Consider the following 27,898-nt stretch of genomic DNA (forward strand, 5'->3'; position numbering starts at 1 on the left):
TGTTATGCAGCCCATGTGGGAGCCTGGGTGCCTTCGGGAGTCTAGGCCTGGCCTTAGGAACTTAAGTTCTACCTCCTTAAAAGATAAAAACTTAGCCGGGCGTGGTGGCGCACGCTTGTAATCCCCGCGCTTGGGAGACAGAGACAGAAGGATCGCACAGGTTCGAAGCCAGCTGTGCTGCCTTAAGAGACCCTGTTTCCAAATAAAAATATAAAATAGGTCTGGGAGTGTAGCCCGGAGGTAGAAGGGTTTCCAGGAACCCCAGTACCACCAAAATAAAATAAAATAAAAAAGATCAAAACTTACCTTTATGATCAGAACTTACCAGCTTTGTTTCTCTGCCATTTTGGAATTGGTTGCTTGGTGGTGTTCTGGGGCTTGATCGTGTTGATAATGCTGCCTATATTTGGACTATAGGTGTGCCACCATATCTGGCTCATTATGTATTTCTTAAACTTGTATTCTTACTGTTTTCTTCACTTACATAAGGTTAAATATGCAGATTTTTAAGGATTTCACTTGATGAATTCTTTATAGTTGTATATCCATGTAATCACCACCTCGATCAAGGTGTAGGATATCTCTCATACAGTGTAAACCTCTTCTTGCCTGCTCCAGTTGATGCCTCTTCAGAAATAACCACTGTTCTGATTTCTGCCACTGTAGCAATTTTGCCCATTGCTGAACTTCATATAAATGGAATCTTACAGTTTGTATTCAGGTATCTGACTTCTTTTAGTCAACATTGTGTCTGTAGAATGTGTTTGTTTTGTTACACATAACTGTGGTTTGTACTTTTTCATTGCTGTTTGGTATTTCATTATACTAATAGGCCACAATTTATCCATTCTATTGTCCATGGGCGTTTAGTTTGGTTCCTGTTTTAGGCTATTGTGAATAAAGTTGCTATGAACATTCTAATGTGTGTTTAGCACTTAACAAAAGTGTTCCTGTTGGGTTTATACCGGGGATTGGAATTGCTTATCTGGAATTTATTAATGTGCCTCGCGTTAGTGGATGTTTAGTTCTCCAAATGGTGTGGTGATTTACACCTCAGGCAGCTCCACTGTCTCATCCAGCACTTCATGTTGCTGGTCATTTTATTTTTAGCCATCCTAGCCCTGAATGGGATGTATTAATAGCTTACTTTGGTTTTAATTTGCGTTTCCCTCGTGGCCAGTGATGCTGAGCACATTGTCTTACACTTGCTGGTCATTTGGGTATCTTCTTTGGTGATGTGCTTGTTTAAGTATTTCCTCACCTTCTTTTTTCCTCTGTGGTACTGGGGGTGGAACCTGGGGGCTTTCACCTCCAGGCTACACTCCCAGACCTATTTTATATTTTATTTGGAAACAGGGTCTCACTGAGTTGCTCAGAGCCTCACTGAGTAGCTGAGACTGGCTTCAAACCTGTGCGATCCTCCTGCTCAGCCTCCTAAGTGCGGGGATTACAAGCGTGCGCCACCACGCCAGGCTCTCTCCTCACTTTTTACTGGATTGTCTGACCTTCTCTTACTAATTAGCAGTTATCTGTTATGTAGTTGTATATGAGTACTTTGTCATAGGTAGTATGGAAATCTTTGCCAAGCTGTATTGTCCTTTTAATGTATTTACTAGTGCCTTTTGATTAACAGATGTGTGTGTGTATGGTACTAGTGATTAAACTCAGAGTTGTACTACCTCTGTACTATATTCCCAGCCCTTTTTATTCTTTTATTTTGAAAGAGGGTGTTGAAGGCCCGGCTGGGTGGTGTACATCTATAATCTCAGTACTTGGGAGGCTGAAATAGGAGGATTGAAGGTTCAAGAGCAGCCTCAGCAATTTAGTGAGGCCCTCAACAATTTAGTGAGACCTTATTTCAAAATAAATATAAAGCCTGGCGTGGAGGAGCACGCTTGTAATCCCAGCATTCGGGATGCTGAGACCGGAGGATCGTGGTTCGCGGACAGCCTCAGCTACTTAGTGAGGCCCTTTGCAACTCAGACCCTGTTTCAAAATAAAGAATAAAAATTTGGGCAGGGCTTGTAGCTCGGAGGTCAAATGCTTCTGGGTTCCAGCCCTAGACCTGCAAAAAAAAAAAAAAAAAAAAAAAAGCCTTGGAAAAAAAAGTCTTGATAAGTTGCTAAATTTCTGAGGCTGACCTTGAACCTGCAATCCTCCTGTGTCACTGCAAGTGGTTCAGAAGTTAATAAGTCTAATTATCAGTGTTATTGCTTTTGTATATGTTCTGTTTAAGAAAATTTCCTAAGGACACAAATATACTTTTTCTTGTTTTCTTTTCCAAATTTTGTTTTATATTTAAAATGTTTGAAGCCGGGCGTGGTGGCGCATGCTTGTAATCCCCTTGCTTGGGAGGCGGAGACAGGAGGATCGAGCAGGTTCGAAGCCAGCCGCGCTGGCTTAAGAGACCCTGTTTCCAAATAAAAAGTATAAATAGGTCTGGGAGTGTAGCCCGGAGGTTGAAGGGCTTCCAGTACCACCAAACAAAACAAAAGAAAACAAAACAAAAATAAAATGTTTGTAGCCGGGTGTGGTGGCGCATGCTTGTGATCCCAGCATTTGGGAGGCTGAGACCGGGGGATCATGGTTCGCGGACAGCCTCAGCTACTTAGTGAGGCCCTCTGCAACTTAGTGAGTCCCGGTTTCAAATTAAGAATAAAAAATAGTGCAAGGGGGTATAGCTCGGAGGTCAAATGCCCCTAGGTTCCACCCCCAGACAGACAGACACACACACACACACACACACACACACACACACAAAATGTTTGTGATGTGGATGCAGAGGCAGGAAGATCACAAGTTTGAGGCCAGCCTCAGCAACTTGGGAAAACCTTGTCTCAAAAAAGGATGGTGATAGAGTGCCCCTGGGTCCAATCCTCAGTACCTAAAAATCAGTCAGTCGACCTGTGATTGAACCAATTTTATATAGATTTTTGTGTATGATGTGCATAATGGATCTAGGTTAATTCTGTTTTTTTCTCCATGTGATCTCCAATTGACCCAGAACCATTATGTATGTATGTATGTATGTATGTATGTATTACAGTACTAGTGATGGAACCCAGGGGCATTCTACCTCTGAGCTACACCCCAGCCCAAATTTTTTATTCTTTATTTTGAAGCAGGGCCTCACTGAGTTGCAAAGGGCCTCGCTAAGTAGTTGAGAGCTGTCCGTGAACCTCCATCCTCCTGTCTTAGCCTCCCAAATGCTGGGATTAGAAACGTGTGCCACCATGCCCAGCTTAGAACCATTGAAAAGACCATCCCTTCTGAATTTGGTTGCAGTGGGTGGTGGTGGTGGTGGTGGTTCTTCTTCTTCTTCTTCTTCTTCTTCTTCTTCTTCTTCTTCTTCTTCTTCTTCCTCTTCTCCTTCTTCTTTCTTCTTTCTTTCTTCTTCTTCTTTAATGTGGCACTAGGAATTGAACCCAGGGGCATTCTACCTCTGAGTTATACCCCCAGTTCTATTTTATTCTTGTTCTATTTTATTCTTGATTTTTAAACAGTTTTTTTTTTTTTTTTTTCGGGTCTGGGGATGGAACCCAGGGGCATTCGACCTCCAAGCTACACCTGCTGCCCTATTTTTTATTCTTTATTTTGAAACTGGGTCTCACTTAGTTGCAGAGGGCCTCATTAAGTAGCTGAGGCTGTCCGCGAACCGTGATCCTCCAGTCTCAGCCTCCCGAATGCTGGGATTACAAGCGTGCACTTGGGATTACATGCCCGGCTTTAAACAGAGTTTTACTGGGTTGCTGAGGGCTTTACTTAGTTGCTGAGGCTGACCTTGAACCTGCTATCCTCCTGCCTTAGCCTCTCACGTATTGAGACTACAGGTGTGTGCCACCATGCCTGGCTCATGCATCTTTCTTATAAATCAGGTGTGGGTGAGTATGTGTCTGTCTGCTCTACGCTTTTTTCATTGCATCAGTACCACATTATATTAATTATTTTAAGTCCTTTGGCAGAACCATATGGATTTTAGAATCAGTTTGTGAATTTTTACAGTTTTGATTGAAATTGCTTTGTATATCTAGATTAATTGGTAGAGAGTTGGTATTAACAACATTGACTCTTCTGGTCCATTAAGATGCCTTCTCTTTTTTTATTCTTTTTAAATTTCTTTCAGCAGTGTGTGTATTTTTTAATGTAAGGCTCTGAACAATTTTTGTCAGTTTTATTTGTAAGTATTCGTTGTTTTTTTTTTTTGGGTACTATTGGCAACGAAAATTTGTTTTACAGTTTTTTTTTTTTTTTTTGGTGGTACTGGGGTTCCTGGAAGCCCTTCTACCTCTGGGCTACACTCCCAGACCTATTTTATATTTTTTAATTTGGAAACAGGGTCTCTTAAGCCAGCAAGGCTGGCTCCGAACCAGTGCGATCCTCCTGTCTCTGCCTCCCAAGCTCAGGGATTATAAGTGTGCACCACCACGCCCGGCTACAGTTCTTACTAGTTTATAGAAATACAATAGTTATTTGTATATTGACCTGGCATCCTGCAACCTTGCTAAATTTACTTGTTCATTTGAATAATGTGTTTGTAGATTCTTATGTATTGTGTGTACACAATCATGTTTTTGATGAATAATGAAAATTTTATTCCAACTTTCCAGTGTGTGTGTGTGTGTGTGTGTGTGTGTGTGTGTGTGTGTGTTACTGGGGATTGAACTCAGTCCCTAAATTGCCCAGGTTGGCCTCAAACTTGTGATCCTTTGGACTATTAGATATGTACCACCACCCGTGGGTCCGTTTTTTTTTATTATACCCTTAATTTCTTGCCTCATTTCTCTGAGTAAGACCTCTGATATGGTGGTAAATAGGTATAATGAGCACAGACATGATACATCTACGTCTTTCACGGGGAAAGTAAGGAGCTGTAAGCCTTAGTCAGGTTGGAACGTTGCTGTCTATTCCTGGGTCGCTGAGAGTGTTTGTCATAAATGTGTGTTGATTTGTGTCATAAATGTGTGTTGATTTGTGTCATGCTTTTTTGTATCTCTTCAGATGACTATATGATTTTTTTTTTCTTCTCTGTGAATGTACTGAATTGCATTTAATTTCAAATCTTAAGTCTTACATTTCTGGGATAAGCCTACTTGATCATGTTATCTATTTTAAGGTATTGCTGTATTTAATTTTGTTTTCTACTTAAGGATGCTGATTTCCCTAATCACCTTCCTTAATCTTTTTCAGAGATGCATTCTTCTAAGAGATGATGTCCTTACCCCACTTGCATGATTCTCAATAGGTCTTTTAATTTTCCTGTGCCCTCAAGCAAGGGCAGCCCTGTGTAGATTTGCTCTTTGGTGTGGGGTGAATTGGTGACCATGGGCATTGTTCTTTGACGTATAAGTGAATGTTAGATCTCTTTAGATCTGTAACTGAAGACCTGGCTCATGTCCATTGTTCCAAATGACTTCCTAGTGATTAAGGGCCTCACAACCAGGTGGCTGCTGATTCCAGAATCTGTAGCCTGGGTAACTGAGAGAAACACAGCAGAAGTAGGATTAAAAATAAGGAAACAGAGGTGGACACGTGTCTGCAGTCCCAGGATTTAGGAGGCTGAGATAGGAGGATCACAGGTTTGTGGCTGGCTTAAAAAAAAAGGTGGGGCTAGGGATGTAGCTGAGCAGTAGAAAGCCCCTGGGTTCAATCCCCAGTGCCGTGGAGGGGGTGGGTGGAAGGAAAACAAAAACACTGGTCAACGTTTTCTGGAAGACAAGCGATTGGTTTGACTTGGGTTGTGCCAAGTGTGAGGTTACTATCCTTGGGATCTTCCAGGGACAGTTGAGATTTGGACCTGAAGCTCATGAGGGAGGGAGGGTTAAAGGTGCGGTTTGGGCATCAGTGACAGAGTGGTGAGCACATGAGTTATGGTGGGAGAGCTGGAATTGGAGCCTACAACTATGTTCCTGCTAGTCTGACCTCACCATTCGCATCCTCAGCACCCTTTACGTCTTACCTGGAACACACACACACACACACACACACACACACACACACACACACACTCCCCCCCCCCCCCTTGGTTGACTTCTCATTCTGTAGGTTTCAGCTCAAAAAGACCTCTGGCAAACGACCTCTGAGCATCCCCTCACCCCTGCTTTACTCAGCGGCCTTTGTCCACAGGCTTCGGCTGTGACTACGTTGTCTTTCCTGAGGTCATGGAGTGGTGAGGTGAGAGGTCCTCCGAGTCTTGCTCACTATTAAACCCTGGAGTATGTGGCACATAGTAGACACTCAGTATACATTGAGTAAGTGAACATTTAACTCTGTGAAGAAGTTTGATGTTGACCCTGTTTCACTCTTAAGAGAGCATAGTCAGTAGTCTATTCATATATTTAATTCCCTCTGTGTTTATTATGGTTCCACATAATTGATAATCTCCAAATCATGGCTTTAGCAATCCTCTGGGATTATATATATATATATATATATATATATATATATATATATATATATATATAGTTGTTTTTCTTGGACTAATGTTGTTATTATCTGTCTTTGGAGTAAATACTAATAATCACCAGAGAACAAGCATCCAGAATGTGCTGATGTAACTGGAGAATGCAGCCCAGGGCATCTCCCTTGCTGTGCCTAGAATACAAAGCCATTCTTTCTTACACATCATTGAAAGTTGTTTCTGCTCTCCCTATAAGCTGGTGTTCTCTTTGGTGACACAGGATAGATAGTTATAGCCTAGAATTAAGGAGGGAAAATTTTATAGCATCCTGATGGTTCACTTCTTAATATTTCCCAGGCAAATTGGTCTGACCTTTCCTACTTTGGTCTGACTCCTTCATAGAAAAAGTTTCACATTGCACAGGAAAGAGCAATTTAGCAGGAATATAAGTTGCAAATTATTAGTTCAGTGGTGCTTAAACATGTTCAGGTGACGGAATACCTTAAAGTCATGGTATTCTGTGGAATACTATGAAATATTTATATATTAAGCTTCAAACTACATTTTCCCCTGAATCAGGTGCTATCTTATATTACATTCCAAAATACAGAGAGTAGCAGGTGAGGAAGGGTTAAGAAAAACTTATGGTAGGAAAACTTAAAATTATATTGCCACATGTTTTCATGCAAATTGGGAAAAGGCCATATTTGAGCCTTAGTCTGGCTCCCAAGCCTCCAGCATTTCAAATAGCATCATTGGAGAACTATTAAATTAATTGAATGTGAGGAGAGAGGAGAAGCTGATGGGAAGGGTAATGATAATACTGCGGTTTCCAGCTTGGGAGCATTAAAGTTCCATCCAGAGAAACCGGTGAGTCAGGAGGAGAGCTGGCCTTGAGGTCAAGAAGGATGGATGTGGGTGAGTGTAGACTGGTGATTGGCAGATGAGCAGTGCGCAGAGCCAGTTAGGATAGGCTTGGAGCCTGTCACACAGCAAGGCCGGCGGTGACTGCAGGCTGCCACTATTGCCAGGAAGGGAAGGCAGAGATTTGGAAATTATTGGCATGGGTGAGAAGGATAACATGTAAATTAAGACCAAATATTGCAAGCGAGGTTCAATACTTGAACCTAGGGAAAAAGAAGAGACGCAAGCAAGTAGCCGAGCGTGCTGTTGGGAGTGCAGGGAAAGTGGAAGTCCAGGAAAGGTAGCTGGTTTAACGCTGGCTCCTGGGTATCCCTGGAGGAGATGGGCCCTGTGGTATGCTGCTGCCCTTTTCTTTCATCTAAGGCAGAAGTCTAGGCGTCATCTCTGATACCTCCCATATCATTATATCCCTTCAGTCTATTGATAAAATACTGTCAAGCTTACCTTCTTAAGTTGGGCACAAAGAGCAAACAAGGAATAATAAGTTGACTTTGTCAAGATTAATATCTTAGGCTCTTCAAAAAATGTCACTAGGAAAATGAAAAGGCAAACCAGTCTTCTAAGAAATTCATACGTTTGACCAATTATTTCAATTTCCACTCCGGCCTTCATATAAAACTTGTACATTATATAATAGATATGATAGTCCAAATAAAGAAAATGGGCCAAAAACTTGAATAGACGTTGTCAAAGAGGACACACTGAGAGCAAACAAACACATGGAAAACTGCTCAGCATCATTAGTCATTAAGAAAATGCAAATTGAAAGTACAATGGAGCCATAGCCAGGCGTGGTGGCACGTGCTTGTAACACCAGCATTTTGGAGGCTGAGACAGGAGGATCAAGGCTTGAAGACAGCCTCAGCTACTTAGGCCCTTGGCAACTCAGTGAGACCCTGTTTCAAAATAAAGAAAAAATAGGTCTAGGGGTGTTGCTTGGAGGTAGAATGCCCCTGGGTTCCATCCCTCAGTACATGAAGCCATGTACAGAGGTCCACACTACAATCCCAGTACTTGGGAGACTGAGACAAGAGGATCACAGGTTCACAGCCAGTTTCAGCAACTTAGTAAGATCCTGTTTCAAAACAAAAAATAAAAAAGGGCTGGGGATGTAGCTCAGAAGTAGAATGCCTCTGGAATTAACCTGCAATACCTCCCCCAAGACTACAATGAGAAAGTACCAGTACTCCCAGTAGAATATCTAAACTTAAACTTAAAAAGACAAAATATCAAAGTGTTGGTAAGGATGTAGAACAAGTGAAACTCTCCAGTAGGCTCAGAATTGAGCTCTGGAATTCAAAACACTTTTTTTTTTTTTTTTTAACTGTGCTGAGACTTGAACCCGGTGGCATTCTGTCTCTGAGCTACACCCTCAGTACTTTTTATTCTTTATTTAATTTGAAACAGGGTCTCACTAAGTTGCGGAGGGCCTTACAAGTTGCTGAGGCTGGCCATGAACTGGTGATCCTCCCGTCTCAGCCTCTGAAGTACTGGGATTACAAGCTTGTGCCACGACACCCAACTTCTCTAAAACCTATTTCATGGTCATTTTCCTGAACTTTCTTCTCTCTACCACCTCCTCAGTTACCTGCTGACCAGAATGCCCTGCCACCCAGAGTGTTGGGGCTTTATCCCTATTCTGCTGTGCACCTTCCATGACTCTGTTGGGGCTTGCAGTGGGAGGGCAAAGAGGAAATGGAATGAACAGGGGGTTGCCCCAGCATTTTTTTTTTTCCTGCGGTACTAGGGATGGAACCCAGGGTCATTCTACCCCAGAGCTACACCCCCAGCCCTATTTTTCTTATTCTTTATTTTGAAACAGGGACTCACTGAGTTGCAAAGGGCCTCACTAAGTAGCTGAGGCTGTCCAAAGTGCCATCCTCCTGTCTCGGCCTCCCTTATGCTGGAATTACAAGTGCGCACCACCATGCCCCGCTTCCCCCTCATCTTAAGGTCGAGTTTCCTCTGGAGAGGAAGGATACTTTCCTTAATGCTTTAGTTCCCATAGACCCCTGGTTTTTTCCTTCTTCTTGAGCCTGAACCAGGTGGCTTCTCTTGGCCCTCTGTCCATGCTGTTCTTCCAGTTTGGGGGCTACCTTGAGTCCATGCTGCGTGATGAGGGAGGGAAGGATGGTAAGCTCCCACTAGTTTGAATTCTACTTTGAGCTCTAGTCTTCTAGTCTGCCTGCTACTGTTTACTTACTGTTTACTTTCTAGATTTCTCAATTTGCTGCTTCATGAATTCTGGTTTTTTTTTTTTTTTTTTTTTTTTTTTGGTACTGGGGGTTGAAACCAGGGGCATTCTACCTCTGAGCCACACCCCAAGCCCTATTTTTTTTTAATTTTTTGTTTTGAAACAGGGTCTCACTAAGTTGAAGAGGGCCTAAGTTGCTGAAGCTGGCCGTAAACCTGCAATCCTCTTTATCTCAGCCTTCTAAGTACTGGGGTTACAGGTGTGCACCGTCATTCCCAGCTTTTATACTTTTTTTTTTTGTTGTTGTTAGTGTCTTATAGCCACTTTTATTTTGGGACCACTTCAACTTAAATTTCTGGGTTGAGATTTTTTCTTTTTGACCATTCAGCAATCCTTGTGAGGGTCAGTTTGTGGTTACATTTGGAGGAATATTTCCCTTTTAAAAAATCTCGTCAGTGCTAAATCTGGAGATGGGTGTTTTTTTTTTTTTTAATCTCAGATGAAATTTGTGAGATGTATGTGATGGGCTTCTTTCTTCATCATCCTTGTAGGCCCAGTTTGTTTGTTTATTGATACTGGAGGTCGAACCTAGAGGCCTTCTACCTCCAAGCTATGTTTCCAGCCTGGATTTATTTCTCTCTTTGGGAACAGGGTGTCATTAGGTTCCCAAGCACTTCTCCACATTGCCAAGGCTGGCTTTGAACCTGTGATCCTCCTATATCAGCCTCCAAGTACTGGGATTACGAGTGTGTGCCACCATGCTCAGCATAGATCCAGTCTAAATAGTGGGAGAGAGGTGTCTCTTGCATAATTCCACTGTCAGCTGAACCTTAGTTTTGTCTGTATTACTTGAGACCCATCAAACTGGGAGAATGAAGCTTGCATTGGACCATGTCTAGTTTGTGTTCTGGTTACTCTGCTAGCTTCCTATTTTCACTTAGTTTTTCTGGATCTTATATTCTTGCAAGCTCATCAGTGTATTTGAGAAGATGGAAAAGATTCTTTATTTATAGTTGTTTTCAGTGGAGGATCAGAAGCATACTTAGCCCGGCATGTGGCCAGAATGGGATTTACAGCAACCTTTTTTCCAAGTTTCATTCAGGCGGATTTGGTTGCTGTTCTTCAGGTTCTGCCTGAACATTGCTACCTTTGTGCTCTGCTCAGGCTCTTTACCCTGCGTAGAGCTCCTCTCCTACCCACCCACACGGCCAGATCCTGTTCATCCCAGTGTGGACCTCACTGGCCACCTCTTCATGAGGCTTCTCTTGAACACTGTAGCTCACTGGTTCCCAAGTGTTTGGGATGTTTCTACTAGTAAAAACCAGTAAACAAAACAAAACACAAGAAAACACATCCTGTGGCACCATATTAAAAATGATTCTAAGCAGGTGTGGTGGCGCATGCTTGTAATCCCAGTACTTGGGAGGCTAACACAGGAGGATCTCAGTTCACGGCCAGCTTCAGCTACTTAGTGAGGCCCTATATAACTTAGTGAGATCTTGTTCAAAATAAAGAATAAAAAGTAGGGCTGGCAGTATAGCTTGGAGGTAGAATGCCACTGGTTTCAATCCCCAGTATGTATGTATGTATGTATGTATGTATGTATGTATGTATGTATGTATCAACAACAACAAAATAATGATTACCTCCTGTCACCATGACTTTTGAAAAGAAATCACATTTTTAGCTGGGTGCAGGGTAAGGTATGTAATCCCAGTACTTGGGAAGCTGAGACTGGAGGGTTAAACATTCAAGGATAGTGAACTGTAACTTAGCAAGACACTATTTTAAAATAAAAAAGGTGGGGGCTTAGGGTATAGCTCAGTGGAAGACCTACCCTGGGTTCAATCCCCAGTACCACAAAAAATGAACAAACAAATCTTTTTAGATCAGAAAGGCTGGAGGAGCCTGTGTGGTGGCGCACACCTATCATCCCAGCACTCGGGAGGCCGAGGCGGGAGGATCACAGGTTCAAGGCTGGTCTTAGCGTTGTAGTGGGACTCAGCAACCTAGTGAGACCCTGTTTCAAAACAAAAAATACAAAAGACTAGGGATGTAGCTCAGAGGTGGAATGCCCCTAAGTTCCATTTCTAGTACCCCCCCCCCCTCGCCTCCCATGCCACAAAGAAGGAACATGATGCTAGGTTATGGCTAGTTTTTATAATTGAATTAAGTGCCTTTACATAGAAGACATTCAGTACTGGCCCAATTTTTCTCATTCTGCTACTGACTAGAAAGTACCTCATTGCATCCTGTCCACAGATAATCGGGATCAGGGCTTTAACTTGGACTGATGTCTTTTTGCAAAACCACGGCATTTTATTTTACCAATTAGGTGGCTGGCACCCAGTCATTTATTTCCTTATACCAGCTCACATTTGCCTGTTTACTTTTATTATGTTTTGTCGTCTTGACTAGGTTGCGTGCTCCTTAAGAGCCATTATCTGTATGTATTTAGATTATTTATAAATATGTGCTGAATGAGTTAAATTTAGATGCCTCAGATGATATCTGAAACCTAGAAATATTTATAGAACACACATTTGGGTTTATTACAGCTCTGAATGTTGTTTATTTCTCCAGGAAAAAGAGGTTTTAATATGAATCATGAGTACTTACTCATGCCTCCTCCTCCTGCTCTTCCTCCCCCTCCTCTTCCCCTTCCTCCCCCCTCCCCTTCCTCTTTCTCCTCCCACTCCCCCCCCCTCCTGGAATTTCATTCAGTTAACACTTACTGAGTGCTTGTTAAAAGCCAGGCCTTTTGTTAGGGACCTGGGAATACAGAGATAAAGGGAAACAAGGTTGGCAGTCTAGTGGGTAATATACACAAATAAGTAGAAGGCATAGCATACCACCTGGGAGGCTTTAGAATAGAGCTTCGAAAGGAGTCTGTGGTGATGTGAGGAGCACGGCAGAGAAGCCCCAGAGAGGAGGAGGCCTCCGTTCATTCACTCTCCCTCATTCAGCAAACCTCTCTTCAGAGCTGTGACTTGCCAAGCGCCGTCTAGATGCATCCTGAATGAGCAGGTCATTATTAGATAGATACATTTTAGGCAGGGAGGTTGTGATCAAGAACATGCCCTTCAAAGTGAGAGCAGATGAGTTTGAGTTCACATGCTGCCAGTTCAGGTGTTTGTCTTTGAGCAAGCTGTTTGATTCTTAATTTCTACAGGACAATTATTTTGGTAAAATGCAGCAGATATTCCCTCCCTCCACCATATTGCCATGTGGGTAGATTGAGAGTGTGTATGTGAAGTTAGCTTCTCAGAGAGCTTCATAAATGGCAAACGTAGACACAAGGTACACGAGCGGGTGAGATCTGATGGAAGCTCAGCTGACCGTGATTGCAGGGAGGGTGGGCAGGGGCTGGTAGCAGGTAAGGCCGAGGGCCCTGAGGTGGAATTGCAAATGGTCTTGCCTGTTGTGCTTATGATTTAATTTTTCTAAAAAAGAATCCTTTCCTTCTGTGCATTGGGGAGCGTGGGGTTTGTATGTTTCTGTCACTGTTAGGTGGTGAGCTGGGTTCTACCATAGTAGTTAGGAGTCTGGACTCTGGAACTCAGCCGCCGGGTTCTAGTGGCAGCTGCCTTCTAACTGCCTGTTACCAGGCAACTGCTTTACCTCATCTGTGCCTTCGTGTCTTCATTGGGAAATCATGTAATAAACATACCTGTCTTACATATTTGCTTTGTGTTGTCTGCCTATATGCTCTCTGAATCTCAGTTTCTCTCTCACTTCCTCACTCTCTTCCTCAACCCCCACCCTGTGCTGGGGGGTTGAACCTAGGAGCACTCTACCACTGAGTTACATCTCCAGCCCCTCTTATTTTTATTCTGATACAAAGTCTTCCTAACTTGCAGAGGCGTATCTCAAACTTGAGATCTTCCTGCCTCAGCTTCCAGAGCCGCTGGGATTATAGATTGTGCCACCACAGTTGCTGCTCTTTGAACATCTTGTGTTTTTATTTTATTTTTAATTTTTTTTTGGTGGTACTGGGGTTCCTGGAAACCCTTCTACCTCCGGGCTACACTCCCAGACCCATTTTTGTACTTTTTTTAAATTTGGAAACAGGGTGTCTTAAGCTGGCTTCGAACCTGCGCGATCCTCCTGTCTCCGCCTCCCAAGCGAGGGGATTACAAGCATGCGCCACCACGCCCGGCAACATCTTATGTTTTTAAACCTATGGAATCTTTTGTCAGAATAAGTTTTGCTTGGAATTTAGACATATAAAACAATAAGCAGGTCTATCTGAGGGCCACTTTTTTCTTCCTGCCTTGTAAGCACCATTTTCCTAAAACAGGTGACTGTCTCTCATTTGTGTTATTTGTTGAATTGATGTTCAGGACAAAGAACTTTTGCTGGTTGGAACCTGGGAACTTGACACTTATATTGATCTAACATATGTTTTGATGTAGAAATCAAACATACCTAAAAAACAACTTAGTATTTTGCCATTTGGGAAGATGATTTGGAATGATAGAGCCACAGGTTGTAAGACCTGAAGAGATCTTTCTTAGTGCTCTGTTTAGAGATGAGGAAATTGGGTCCTAGAGGTAGACGTCTTAAAGGCTGTACTCTGCGTCAGCCCTGCGCCTGTTTCTTCTCTTTTCTTTTTTTAAATTTTTATTGGTGCATTATATTCAGTCATCATATTGGGGTAAAAAACTTGTATGTACAGACATGTACACATCACTGATTTAACCCCACCCAATTCCCACCTCATTTTCTCCCTATCCCTCCCTCCCTTGCTCTGCTTAGTGGTTGACTTCAGTATGTTTAAGTACATTGTGTGTTTTAGAGATTTTCCTCTTCCCCCCTCCTTTCTCCTCCTTTAGGTTGTCTTGTTTGCTCCTCTGTAGGATTTCCTTTTTCATCTAGAGTTCCTCCTATGACCCATTTCTCCCTAACTCTCACATATTAGGGAATGCATCTGATTTCTTATTTTTTGTGACTGACTAATCTCACTTAGCATAATGTCCTCCAGTTCCATCCATTTCCCTGAAAATGATGTAATTGAGTTTTTTTTTTTGATGGCTGAGTAAAATTCCATTGTGTACCTATCCCACAGTTTTGTAATCCATTCATCTGTTGATGGACATCTTGGCTGGTTCCATAGTTTGGCTATGGTGAATTGTGCAGCTATGAACATAGACACACATGCATTAGTTTGGTAGTTTGGTTTCTTTTCTTTTGGGTAGATACCCAGAAGTGGTATTGCTGGATCAAATGGTAGATTTGTTCCCATTCTTCTGAGGATTCTCCATACTGTTTTCCAAAGTGGTTACACTAATTTGCAATCCCACCAACAATGTCTTAGAGTTCCCACTTCTCCACATCCTTGCCAGCATCTGTTGTTGTTTGTGTTTTGAATGATTGCCATTCTAGTTGGAGTTAGGTGGAATCTCAGGGTAGTTTTGATTTGCAGCTTTCTGATTGCCAGTGATGTTGAGCATTTTTTCATGCATTTATTGGCCATTTGAATTTCTTCTTTTATGAAGTGTCTATTTATTCACTTGCCCATTTTGTTATTGGATGCTTTGCTTTCTTAGTGTTGAGTTTCTTGAGTTGTCTGTATATTCTTCTTTTTATTTTTTATTTTTTGGTTTCACATTTTTATTAGGAGAAGGGGCTTCCTCCTGTCAATGGAAGTGTTCACAGGTTCTTCAGCCACTCCAAGCTGGGGCCCTGGGGGTCCTGCGGGGGGCTGGGCACGTCGGGCATGTTCCCATCGTCTCGGACAGGCACTGGGTAGTTGTAGGGTGTGGCTTTGTTGGTCATGATGGCGTACTTGGTGTAGGGGCTGATTGGGGGCAGAATTATAGAGAGGCCTGCGACGGTGAAGGACACAACCAGCACCAGATACTGGGCCCAGGCGTTCTTGAGGTAGGCGGCAATTTTTGCAGCCATCTTGCTCCCGGCGGCCCCTGCTCCTGTTTCGTACCTCTCACCCCATTGTTGTCTCTTGGTCTTTGCTCAGAGCTGCATATCCAGTTCTGTGCCAGAACCAGGGTAGGCAGGCCGCTTCTGCCATTCCAGGCCCATGCTCCTTCAGCTACGCCTCCCACCGTGGTGAGATCCTATTCTTGGCTTCTATGTTGGCTGCTCTGAAGGCTTACTTCGTGAGTTTGTGGATTGCATTTTTTTTTTCTCTCCAGTTGGGCTTGAAACTCAGAACACCTGAGGGGTCTGGGCTTAGACTGATTAGGTATTCTAAGATGGCTTTTCTTTTACTGATAGTTTTTAATAGCTATGGTTATACTCATTTTATCAGTAAATCTAGAATAAGCTTTGTGGAATGCAAAGGTGTTCAGAATTATAGGGTAAGTCATTGCCGACAATTTTGTAGAAAATTAAGGTTGTGTTTTCTGTTTGTTTTTGTTAATCTTTATGTTAAGGAGACAAACGCTTGGTGGGGATCCATGGCATGTCACTGAGAACCTGGAGCTGCACGCTCAGGAGCACGGCCACCCTCGAGCACCCACAGCCTCTTGTATTGGCTTTCCTCCCTCCCTCCCTTTTTTTTAGGGGCTTGTCCTACTTCTATGGCCTACTATGGGTCTCTTTCCAGTTTTAACCTGGCTGGTTATGCACAGAATCATCTGGACACTGGACAGTTTTTTTTTTTTTTTTAACCCCCGCTGGGCCTCACCCGAGACCCTCTGAATCAGAAGCTCTGGGACCCGGGAATTTGTAATTTCATGAATATGTCACAGATGATTTTGATGAAACAGTTCATAGACCTGAACACCAGAACCAATTGTGTAATTGACTCCAGCTCTGGGGCTCAGTTCTGGACTGTTGGAGGAGAGAGTGTCTGATGGCTTGTCAGATGTCCACTCCTGGTCATTTCTTTTTATATGGGGAAGAAGCTTCCTATATTTTGTTTTTTAGTGATGGATAAATTTATAGCAAGTCTCAAACTATGTTTTTAGAGAAAATTGGTATCCCATGAGTGGATGTTAATAATGGATGGTGCTAATGGTTTGCCTCAAGTCACAGAAAAAAATAAGCAAATGGACAAAATATCTCAATTTAATAGTAAGAATTTTTTTTTTCAAACAGAAATTCTTAATTATTGTTACTTTTTGTGGTACTGGAGATTGAACCTATGAACATTCAACCTTCAAGCTACACCCCCTCCCCCAGCACTATAAATTTATTCATTGTGGCCAGGCGTGGTGGCACACCCTTGTAATCCCAGCGCTTGGGAGGCTGAGACAGGAGGATGGCACAGGTTCAAAGCCAGCCTCAGCTACTTAGTGAGGCTCTCAGCAACTTAGTGAAACCCGGTTTCAAATAAAGTATAAAATAGGTCTGGGAGTATAGCTTGGAGGTAGGAAAGCCCCTGGGTTCCACCCCCAGGACCACAAAAACAAAACAAAACAAATTTATTGATTATGAAACAGGGTCTTGTTAGGTGCTGAGGCTGTCGTCAGTCCTGCGATCCTCTTGTCTCAGCTTCCCAGGTACTGAGATAACAGGTATGCGCCACCACACTCAGCAAATTCTTAATCTTGATGTAATCAATTCTGTCACCTTTTTACGTGGTAACTTGGGCTTTCGAGATCTCATATCCTTCGCAATCCAAATGACCGGCTTTGGACACTATCAGGGAAGGAGTGCAAAGAGAAGTTCTTAGGTGGAGATTAGATGGAAATGGAAGAATTGTAGACCGACACAAGAATGGCATAATTTCAATTTTAATTCCAGAGTCAACAGAGATGATCACATTGTGTGTAATAGAGACAACTATTTCTTTCTTTTAGTCCATATGCTGTTTTTTTTTTTTTTTCTTGTGACTGTCTAGGTTCTCCATTGTAATGGAGGAGTGGTGAGTTTTCTTGTCCTGTTTCCAGTCTTAGAGGGGTTGTATTCAGGTTTTCGCCATTACATGTGATAATAGCTGTGATTTTTTTACTTTAGATATTTTTTTTATTAAGTTGAAAATCCCCTTTATTTTTATTTTTTTGTGGTATGGGGGATGGAACCCAGGGGCATTCTACCTCTGAGCTACACCCCTAACCCTATTTTTTATTCTTTATTTTGGAAGTGTCTCATTGAGTTGCAAAGGGCATCACTAAGTAGCTGAGGCTGCCTGCAAACTGTGATCCTCCTGTTTCAGCCTCCCAAATGCTAGGATAACAAGCGTGTGCCACCACGCCCGGCTCTTAATTTTGTTTTCTGAGTCCCCCCAGGCCTTAAACATGCGAGTCCAGTTCTCTTACCACTGAGCTACACCTCGGCTTGAGTTTTGTAACTTTTTATTGTGAATAGATGTTGAACTTTGTCAAAGGCTTTTTTCTGTACCAATCAATATAATTCTGATTTTTCTTCTTGAGCCATTAATATGGATGATTGTTTGATTTTCAAATATAGAGCTAGCCTTCCATCCCTGAAATAAACCCCTCTTGGTTCTGTGGATATTGTTGAATTCTATTTGCTAATATTTTGTTAAGGATTTTTGTGTGTTTATGTGAGTTTGGTGTACACCTCTATACACCTGTACACCTGTATCTATCTTTCTTTGTATTGTTTGCGCCTGGCTCTAGTATGAGGACAAAATTGGTCTAATGTATTGAGACTTGTTCCCTCTTTTCCTGTTTTCTGGAAAATCTGCTGTAGAATTGGTATTAATTCTTCTGTCACTGTTTAGTAGACTTCTTCAGTGAAACCATCTGTAGCTATTGAGATTATCATCAGGGTTTTCTTATTTATTCCTTGTTGTTACCATGTCTCATGTGTTTTGTGCAACTGTATAGATACATGTTTCCATCTGGCATCCTTTTTGCTTAAATGACTTCTTTAAACATCTCTAGTAGTGCAGGTCCACTGATGATGAGTTCTTTTAACATTTGTAATATTTGAAAAGTCTTTATTTTGCCTTCATTTAAAAAATATTCTCTGGAAATACAATCAGAGTCAGTTTTATCTTTTGGTAGTTAAAAGATGTGCTCTGCTGTCTTAATTCGACTTGCTTTTGGCCAGAAGTTGGCTGTCATTCTAATCTTTGTTTTTCTGAGTGTGTGTGTGTGTGTGTGTGTGTGTGTGTGTGTACGTGTGCGTGTGTTCATGTGGGCGCACACACACACATTGTGCTTATATCTGTCTAGGTGTGTGTGTGTGTGTGTGTGTGTGTGTGTGTGTGTGTGTGTGTTTACAGTACTGGAGATGGAATCCAGGGGCTACCTCCAGGCTATACCCCAAGCCCTATTTTTTATTTTGAAATGAGGTTTAACTGAGTTGCAAAGGGCTTCACTAAATAGCTGAGGCTGTCTGCAAACTGCGACCCTCCTGTCTCAGCCTCCCAAATGCAGGGATTATGAGCTGTGTGCCACTTTGCCCGACTTTGTGTCTGCTTTTAAGATGTTATCTTTATTGCTCTTTTGAGCAATTTGGATAATGTGTCTTGTTTTTCTTGTTTTTCATGCTTGGGGTTAAGCTTATAGACCTGTACATTCTTACTTTCCATCAAATTTTAGAAAGGTTTTAATAATTTTTTCCTTTTTTTTTTTTTTTTTGGCGGTACTGAGGGTGGAACCCAGGGGCTTTTCTACCTATTTTATACTTTATTTGGAAACAGGGTCTCACTAAGTTGCTGAGAGCCTCACTAAGTAGCTGAGGCTGGCTTCAAACCTGTGGAATCCTCCTGTCTCAGCCTCCCCAGCGCTGGGATTACAAGCGTGCGCCACCACGCCTGGCTCTTCAAATATTTTTTTTCTGCCTTACATTCCATGTGTGAAGATTCTAGTTACCAATATACTTGGCTGTGTGAAGTTGTACCACAGGTCAGTGATGCTGTTTTGTTTTGCTTTTGAGTGTCCCTGCCTTCCATTTCATCTTAGTTTCTGTTGTTATATCTTCCAGTTTATTAATCTTTTCTTCTGCAGTGTTTAATCTGCCATTAATCCCATTTTTGGACTTTTCATCTCATACGTTATAGTTTTTAATATTTAGAAATTCAACTGAGGCCGGGTGTACTAGCACATGTCTGTAATCCTCCATACTGGGGAGGCTGAGGCAGGAGCATCACAAGTTCAAGGACAGCCTGAGTAACTTAATGAGAACTTGTCTCAAAATAAAACAAATAAAAAGGGCTGGGGATGTGGCTCAATGGTGGAGTGCCCATGGTCACGCTCCAGTACGACCAAAAAACAAAACAAAACAAACCAGTTTGCATCATTTTTGGATCTTCCATATCTAAGTTTTTGAACACATGGAATAGTTATAATAATATAGTTTGAATGTCCTCTTTGCTAATTCTACTTTGTGTTCTCATTATGGGTCATATTTTCCTGATTCTTTGCATGTGTGGTAAATTTTGATTGAAGGCCAGACATTGTATATTTTACCTTGTTCGGGGTTAGGTGTTTTTGTATTATAAACAGTCCTGGGCTTATTCTAGCAGTAATTGGGGCAGTTATTGATTTGCCTCATTTGTTTTCCATCTGTTAAGGGTCGGCTTTGTTTTGTTTCCTGATGTCTTGAAAACCATTGTTTCATACACACACACACACACACACACACACACACACACACACACACACATATATATATGAAAAATATATGGTAGGAGCTACTTTGGAAGAATTTGATCCTTGACTTTAAAATTTGTTGAGTAATAGTAATATGTATATGGGGATGAGAAAAGGGGGACTAAAATGAGATACACTAAGTGATTGTGTGTATTAATATATCACTTTGAATCTTACTATGATGTATAATTGCAATGTGCAATGTACCAGTAAAAGTATAAAAAATATGTTGAGTGGGACTGGAGCGTTGCTTAGTCTAGAGTTAACTGTTCCCCATTATTAAGGTAATACTGGGCTGTATGCTCTACCCAGTGTGCCATAACCATGAGTTTGTCTACTTTGGCTGGTGGGAGCAGATGCTATTTCTAGACCTGTGTGAATTCCTGGCTGGTTTGACTAGGTTGTGTGTGTGTGTGTGTGTGTGTGTGTGTGTGTGAGTGAGAGAGAGAGAGAGAGAGAGAGAGAGAGAGAGAGAGAGACAGACAGACAGACAGACAGACAGACAGACAGACAGACAGACTGGATTGAGCCAGGGACATTCTACTTTAAGCAACACCCCCAGCCCTTCTGATTTTATTTTGAAAGAGGGTTTCACTAAACAGCTTCTGGCCTTGAACCTGCAATTCTTTCTCCCAAATACCCTCTTTTCTGGTGCTGCTTTCTCCAGCCTCTAGCAATTTCTCCATAATGTATGTTCATTAGCACTTAGATGGCTACTTGAGGGCCTCTTGCAGATGTCTAGAATTCTCTTTCTGTACAGCGGTCTCTGTTCTGTAGGACACTGTGCGGCAAACTCTCAACTCCTTTGGTTTTCTGATTCTCAGCTTGAGGTGTCTGCTGGGCTTGCTTGGGCTCCTGCTTGCAGCACAGCTTGCCAGTTCTCTCAAGGACGTAAATTGGAGCAGTCCTTTGTTGCCTGTCTCTCAGGGATCTCTGTGTTTGGACTGATATATAGTTCTTTTTTTACCCCCTGTACTGGGTGTGAACCCAGGGCCTGTGAGTGCTGGGTAAGCAGTCTGCCACTGATTCATATCCCCAGCTACTTTTAGAAGTTTTTGTTTGGAGACAGGGTCTCACTTAGTTGCCCAGCCTGGCTTTGAACTTGCAGTCCTCCTGGGATTACATACCTGCATCACTACCCTGGGCTGTGAAGATGTTAAGAGTATGAATTCTAAGGTGGTTCTGTGACCTAGGCTGAAAAATCACTGTGGTCTGAATGTGGCAGCACCACAAGAGGGGTGGTTCACCTAAGAGAGGGGAGCTCAGAAGGTTCTGGGTGATAGCAGGAAGGCAGGCAGATCCACTCTGATTTTTTTTTTTTTTTTTTTTTTTTGTATGTGTGTGTTACTGGGGATTTTTTGCTCTTCTGGGAGGTCCAGAGTATTGCTCATGGCATGACTGGGACCTTGAGCCCACTGTTCTAAGCTCAAAGTTGCCCAACTAGACACTGTGGTTTTGGAAGGGGGTTTGCAGGAGGGAAATAATTGGGCCAATAGTACATTTCATTAAAAAAAAAATCAGTGGAGCTGGATATGGTGGCACATACCTGTAGTCCTAGTACTTGGGAGGCTGAGATAGGAGGATCAGTTTTGAGGACAGCCTCAGCAAGTAGTGAGGCTCTCATCAACCCAGTAAGACCCTGTTTCAAAATAAAAATATGAAAGAGGGCTGGGAGTGCAGCTCAGATCCAATCCCCCACAAAAACACAATGCTCTTGTATCCAAACCATCAGAAAAAACAAAACAGTGGAACAGCAATTGCATAAGTACATGCATTTGCCAAAACTCATAGAACTATACACATAATGAGTGTATTCTAATATATGTATCCTCAAATACATAAACTTGTGTGGCTGCAATTGTTAATTGTAGGCAGTAAGTTAACTTAAAAAATAATAGTGGAGGGACTCTGAAGCCACACTACCTTGGTTCCAGTCTCAGCTCTGTTCGTACAGTCTCCTGGATAATCTTCTTAACTTCCTTGTATTTCAGTTTCCTCATCTGTAAAATGACAACGATCATAATAATAGCCTTTTCATAGGGCTGTTTGGAAGAGTAAATGAGATAATACTTGAAAAGTGCTTGCAGTGATACCTGACACATAGTTAAGTGGCTAGTACTTATTATCAAAGTTTGGGAACTACGTAATCTTGGGGAGAATATCCACTCTTATTAAATGGTATAGTACAAAAAACTTTTTAAAAGAAAAAAGCAAAAGTTTAGAGAGGTGCTGACCTGATGCTCTGTGAATACCCCTAAATACATCAGTGTTTTTCCTATAAACAAATCCATCCCCACCTCTAACCACAGTATAACCATTAAAATCAGGAAATTAACATTGTTTTGTTACTCCATCTAATCTTTAGACCTCATTCACATTTTAGTAGTTGTACCAATAAAATTCTTGGTAGCCAAAGGGTCCAGGTCACAATCACACATTGCATTTAGTTCCACGTCTCTTTTCTTTAGTCTGGAAGAATTCTCCATTGTTTCCTTGTTTTCGAGACCATGGCGCTTTGGAGTTGATAGGTGAGATATTTAGGTCTGTCCCAGTCTGCCTGTTTGCCCAGGTTGCGCGTCTTGGGAGGGGTGTCAGGGAAGCCGCTGTGCTCTTCCCATCCCATCTAGCAATTGGTCCCCTCCCTTATGGTGATCGCTGGGATGGCTTGATTCAGGTAGCTTTTTCCAAACTTCTGCACTGAAATGTTACTCTTGTGGGATGGTACTTTTTTTTGTGTGGGATGGTATTTTTTTTTTTTTTTTTTTTGTGTGTGTGTGTGTGTGTGTGTGTGGTACTGGTGGTGGAACCAAGGGGCTTTTCTACCTCCAGGCTCTACTCCTAGACCAGTTTTTACATTTTATTTGGAAACAGGGTCTCACTAAGTTGCTGAGAGCCTCACTAAGTAGCTGAGGCTGGCTTCGAACCTGTGTGATCCTCCTGTCTCAGCCTCCCAAGCATGGGGTTTACAAGCATTTGCCACCACGCCTGGCTTGGGATGGTACTTTTGAACTATAAAAATATCTAATTTCTTTTCTTTGTGGTACTAGGGATGAAGGAACCCAGAGACAGTTTGCCTCTGAGTTACTCTCTCAGTCATTTTATTTTTATTTTGAAGCAGCTTCTTGCTAGGTGTGAGTCTCACTACTTGTTGAGGCTGTCCTTGAACCTGTGATTCCCCATGCCTGGCTTCCCCTGTCCTTTGACACTCTTGTTCTTTGAACACTTGTTTGTTTTCTGGCACACCAAAGTGTTCCAAGTTCATCCTCTGTGTTCTCTTCCCAGCCTGGAGTAAGTTATTAACCATGGAGCCTTGCCTTCTTTTAGAGAATTGTATTTTGAAGCCAAGGTTTGGGGACTAAGTGTGCTCATTGCTATTGGGGTATTGCTTCTACCAGACCTTCTCAGTGCTCAGAGTTAGGTATTATGATTGTGTTAAAAATAACTTAGAAGCTGGGTATGGTGGTGCACACTTGTAATCCCAGTACTTCCCAGTACTTGGGAGGCTGAGACGGAAGGATCGGGGTTCTCAGACAGCCTCAGCTACTTAGTGAGGCCCTCCACAACTTAGTGAGACCCTGTTTCAAAATAAAAAAATAGGGCTGGGGTATGGCTTGGAGGTAGAATGTCCCTAGGTTCAATTCCCAGTACCACACACACACAGACACACACAAAAAAACTTACATTTTATTTCTCCATCAATCAATATATTGAAACCCTTGAGCTCACACTCATTGGCTCAGACGTCATGCAGATGACGCCATGCAGGTAACGAGCTGTGAAAAGCCGGCTTCTGCGTGCCTTGTCTTGGGCACACACGAGGCTCCTGCCCCTTCACCTCCAGCCTGTGCGAATGCTTTCCTCCTCTTCTGTCTTGCTCTTGGGATCACCACGCCTGTGCTGGTGTTGTTCTCCCCCTCCCCTCCTTTATCGCTACCCTATCCTTACCCCAGTCCCTTAACCTTTCTCCCTCCCCAGCCGCCTCCTGTCTCTTTGAGCATCCATGCCCGCTCCAGGGTGCCCTTAGGCTTGGGCATGCTTCTCACCCTTGGCTCTGACATCTTGTGTTAGGCTGCCCTGTGTGGGATTGCTCTCATTCTTTCTGTGCTTCAACACCTTCGGCCTGGCTGCCCATGTGTGAATACCCTTCTCGCCTCCGTGGTCCCCAGCTCCCCTGCCAGGCAGTCCTCGGCACGGATGCCTTCCTTATCCATTTGGATTGGACATTTTATTCCAGGCCACCTCGGACATCCTCCTATCCTGTTTATATGCTGGTATCCCTTGTCACATCACCCCTTTCTCACCTGCGTGGGCACTCCCCACATTAGATCATCACCTCGCCCTGCTTTGGGATACATTTTTGGGAAAGGAAAGGGGAAAAGTTTAGCAAAGGGGGAGTTTTTAACATTTTTTAATGACAAATATGACTATTCATAACAAAGTAGATACAGTCAGTCAGTGCAAATACACTGTTATTGTTGAAGAGCCTGGATTTTGCACTGCAGCTTAGCCTACTAAAGAGTTTATTAAAAACTGTAGAGTTGTTGGTCGTGGTGGCGCACGCTTGTAATCCCCGCGCTTGGGAGGCTGAGACAGGAGGATCACATGTGTTCGAAGCCAGCCTCAGCTACTTAGTGAGGCTTTCAGCAACTTAGTGAGACCCTGTTTGCAAATAAAATATAAAAAAAGGTCTGGGAGTATAGCCCGGAGGTAGAAAGCCTCTGGGTTCCACCCCCAGTACCACACACACACCCCTAAAAAACAAACAAACAAACAAAAAACAACTGTAGAGTAGCCGGGCGTGGTGGCGCACACTTGTAATCCCCGCGCTTGGGAGGCGGACACAGGAGGATCGTGCAGGTTTGAAGCCAGCCTCGCTGGCTTAAGAGACCCTGTTTCCAAATAAAAATATAAAAGTGGTCTGGGAGTGTAGCCCGGAGGTAGAAGGGCTTCCAGGAACCCCAGTACCACCAAACAAAAACAAAAACAAAACTATGGAATAAGCCAGATGTGGTGGTGAACACTTGTAATCCCAGTACTTGGGAGGCTGACACAGGAGGATCGCAGGTTCATGGCCACCCTCAGCTCTTTAGTGAGGCTAAACTCCACAACTTAGTGAGAGCCTGTTTCAAAACAAATAATAAAAAAATAGGGCTGGGGGTGTGGCTTGGAGGTAGAATGCCCCTGGGTTCAATCCCAAGGACCAAAACAAACAAACAAACAAACAAACAAACAAACAAACACACACTCTGTGGATGTTAGGTGTTGTTGAGGGTGCTCAGCCTTTGTCTCTGTCCTTGGAATGCAGCTAAACCTCTTCCCTCATCTTGCTTCCATGTTCAGGTTTAAAATCTTCCTATTCATTGGGATATATGGAAGGTAAAGCTTTGTAACTCTTTTTATAGCAATATCAGTGTATCTGTATTAATCTTATCCTGAGAACATTATTAGAAATGAGAAGTTAAGTGTAAAGTCTTGAAATGACTTGTTTGTGTAATTACACAACCAAGTTAATCACTCTTAACAAGTCTCAACAATGACTGCATTCTTCTGTGAAGGTGTTAGCTTGCTGAGGGTTAGAAAGCACCCTTTGATACAGCGTTTTCAGCTTGGAAAGACTTCTTTAATTTCAGAGTCCACTGAAACAAACGGAGACTTGTTGGAAACATTAACACCACCTTTGTGCTTGTTTGTCTAGCTTAAAGGAATCAACGTTTATTAGGTGATGTTTGCTAGCATGTTCTGAGGTTTATACAATTTCTGTTGACCATGTTATCAACCTTAAGACTGTGTAGTTGATAGGAATTTTGAACTGTTATACTGTAGCCCCCTCAGTATCTAATTTCTAACTAAAGTAGTACTGTGCAGGAGCTGACTTGAAATTGTGACCACTGAGAGATAGATGAGGGGCCCTAATACTGTGTTTGTTTCAGGCCTGCAGCTCTAAATTGCACTTAAAAGGACAAGGGTATAGCGCTGTGGCCTGGTTACCATACGCAGCTCAGATTCATTCTGCAAGGAGTTAGTGTTAAAATTTTCTCCTAATCTTATAAAATGTTGTAATTGAAGAAAAGTAGATCCTAATTGAAAGCTGATGATCCAGCAGAGTGATCAATAGCATGGTGCTTTGGGAAAAAAAAAAAAAAAAAACAACCATTAAGCTATCCTGCTGCCTGAATATTGTCAAAGCCTTTGTCTGTTTCATGACTTCAAGCTGAGTGTACTTAATCATTTTGAGGACATGGCCCTGAGCGCTGAGCAAGGCCCTTCCAGTGAATCACTAAGAATTGTGTTCACCAGGGAGTATTGAATAGAAATGCTCTCTTGGTTTACTCTCAGCCTTCATCCTCCCAGAAGCAAGAACTGAGCCGACTCCCTTCTTTCAGACACGTTTTAGCTGCTTGTGTCTGTCATTTTTCTGTGTTTAAGAGCTGAGGCTGTTGTCAGCAGGTGTGACTTAATGATACTTCTGACTCCAAAGAAAAACATCTTTAAACTGTAATAGGTGAAAGAGGTATGTGTTCTGCAAATTACCTCTTGCCAGAGAAAGAGAAGCTGGAAACTACATGTCAGATGTTGGAGGAAAACTCATCCACAACACAATTATTGCACCAGGTGTTAGACTGGGGTTATGAGAAAACATAGTTGGTACCCTCAAGGAGCTCCCAGTCTGGTGGAGAAGACAAATATTTAATCAGAGAGACACTAGTGGTTCTTAGCCTTGGTTGTACTTTGGAACAAGTTGAGAAGAGACAGTTTTTCTTTCTTTTTTTTTTAATAGCACTCTCTAGGGATTATGATTCAATTGGTCTGGGATATAGTAGCCTGGGCATCAGGATTTTTAAAAGCTCCCTAGGTAGCTGTAATTGAGGTTGAATGCCATAAGAGCCTCAAGAGTGGGAAGGACAGGGAGTGTAGGGGAGAGGTACTTAACCTAGACCGTGCGTGCATGCGTCTGTCTGTCTTGGAGGAAAAGGAGGTTGGAGAAAACTTCCAGGGAGGAGGAAATAACCTGAGATAAGGCTTAATAAAAAGAGACTTTAGTGAAACAGACTGGAAAGACAGCTCCATGCAGCTGTGTAGCAGAACGGGGCGTGCTGGTTCCTTTGGAGTTAGTTTCATACTCATTCTGCTGCTTCCGCTTTTCGTCTTTGGCAGTTTTGTCCTCTGTGAGCTCCAGCCCAGGGGTGATATGACTTACAGGGTTGGAGATTAGCTGAGGTAACGCATGCAAGGTGCTGGGGCTCGTGCCTGGTACGGAGGCAGCAGTAAGTGGTGATAGTAGCACAGTATTGGTATTATCAGAATAGAACTGGAGCACGGTGTTCAGAGAGCAGCAAGTGGTTCTGTGTGGCTGGAACTTAGGATGCAAGACTGCAGGAGGTGGAGAGAGGTGGCAGCAACAAACAAAACACGTGCTTAGCATGTGGGCAGGCTTCCAGATCATGGAGTGGATGAGAGCATAAAGCAATTAATAATGGGGTATTATGGCAGAACCAGGGCATTTCCATGGTAATCTGTTAAGATATATCACAAAGGGTTCTGGGGAAACTTGGGTCCATATTGGAAAATTGGCTGTGAACATGGTATGCTCATCATCATTACATGTTCTAAATTAGCAGTGAGTGTTAATAGGACAGAAATAGGATTTTCAGTTTCTTTAGCCAAGTAGTTAAAAATATTGAGCATCTTGAGGAGTAATGGAGTTGAATAAGCAGTCTCAAGGTAGTCCAAGAGAGCTTCTAGAAATTGTTATATCCCTAATTGTTCACAAACTTAATGAAAATACGAAGGGTGGTTTGGCCATTTGCATTTAGTGGAGGTGCTTTAAAAATGTGTGCTGTATGTGATATT

General features: G+C 42.6%; 2 protein-coding genes across 2 annotated transcripts in view; one reads left to right on the plus strand and one right to left on the minus strand.

The window, feature by feature from the left end:
- The window catches only part of DENND1A (DENN domain containing 1A), a gene marked incomplete at both ends in the record, with an annotated part of 564,729 nt that overhangs the window by 14,678 nt on the left and 522,153 nt on the right, over positions 1–27,898 (plus strand). The window lies entirely within an intron of this gene.
- LOC308272026 (NADH dehydrogenase [ubiquinone] 1 alpha subcomplex subunit 3-like) lies at positions 14,907–15,422 on the minus strand (the record flags this gene model as incomplete). Its single annotated transcript, XM_080708782.1, has 1 exon — positions 14,907–15,422. The coding sequence occupies one exon, from the start codon at positions 15,420–15,422 to the stop codon at positions 15,168–15,170; it is 255 nt and encodes an 84-aa protein (XP_080564908.1). The 3' UTR covers positions 14,907–15,167.

The sequence above is a fragment of the Muscardinus avellanarius genome (assembly GCF_963383645.1).
Source record: "Muscardinus avellanarius genome assembly, chromosome: 13".
NCBI classification, from domain to species: domain Eukaryota; kingdom Metazoa; phylum Chordata; class Mammalia; order Rodentia; family Gliridae; genus Muscardinus; species Muscardinus avellanarius.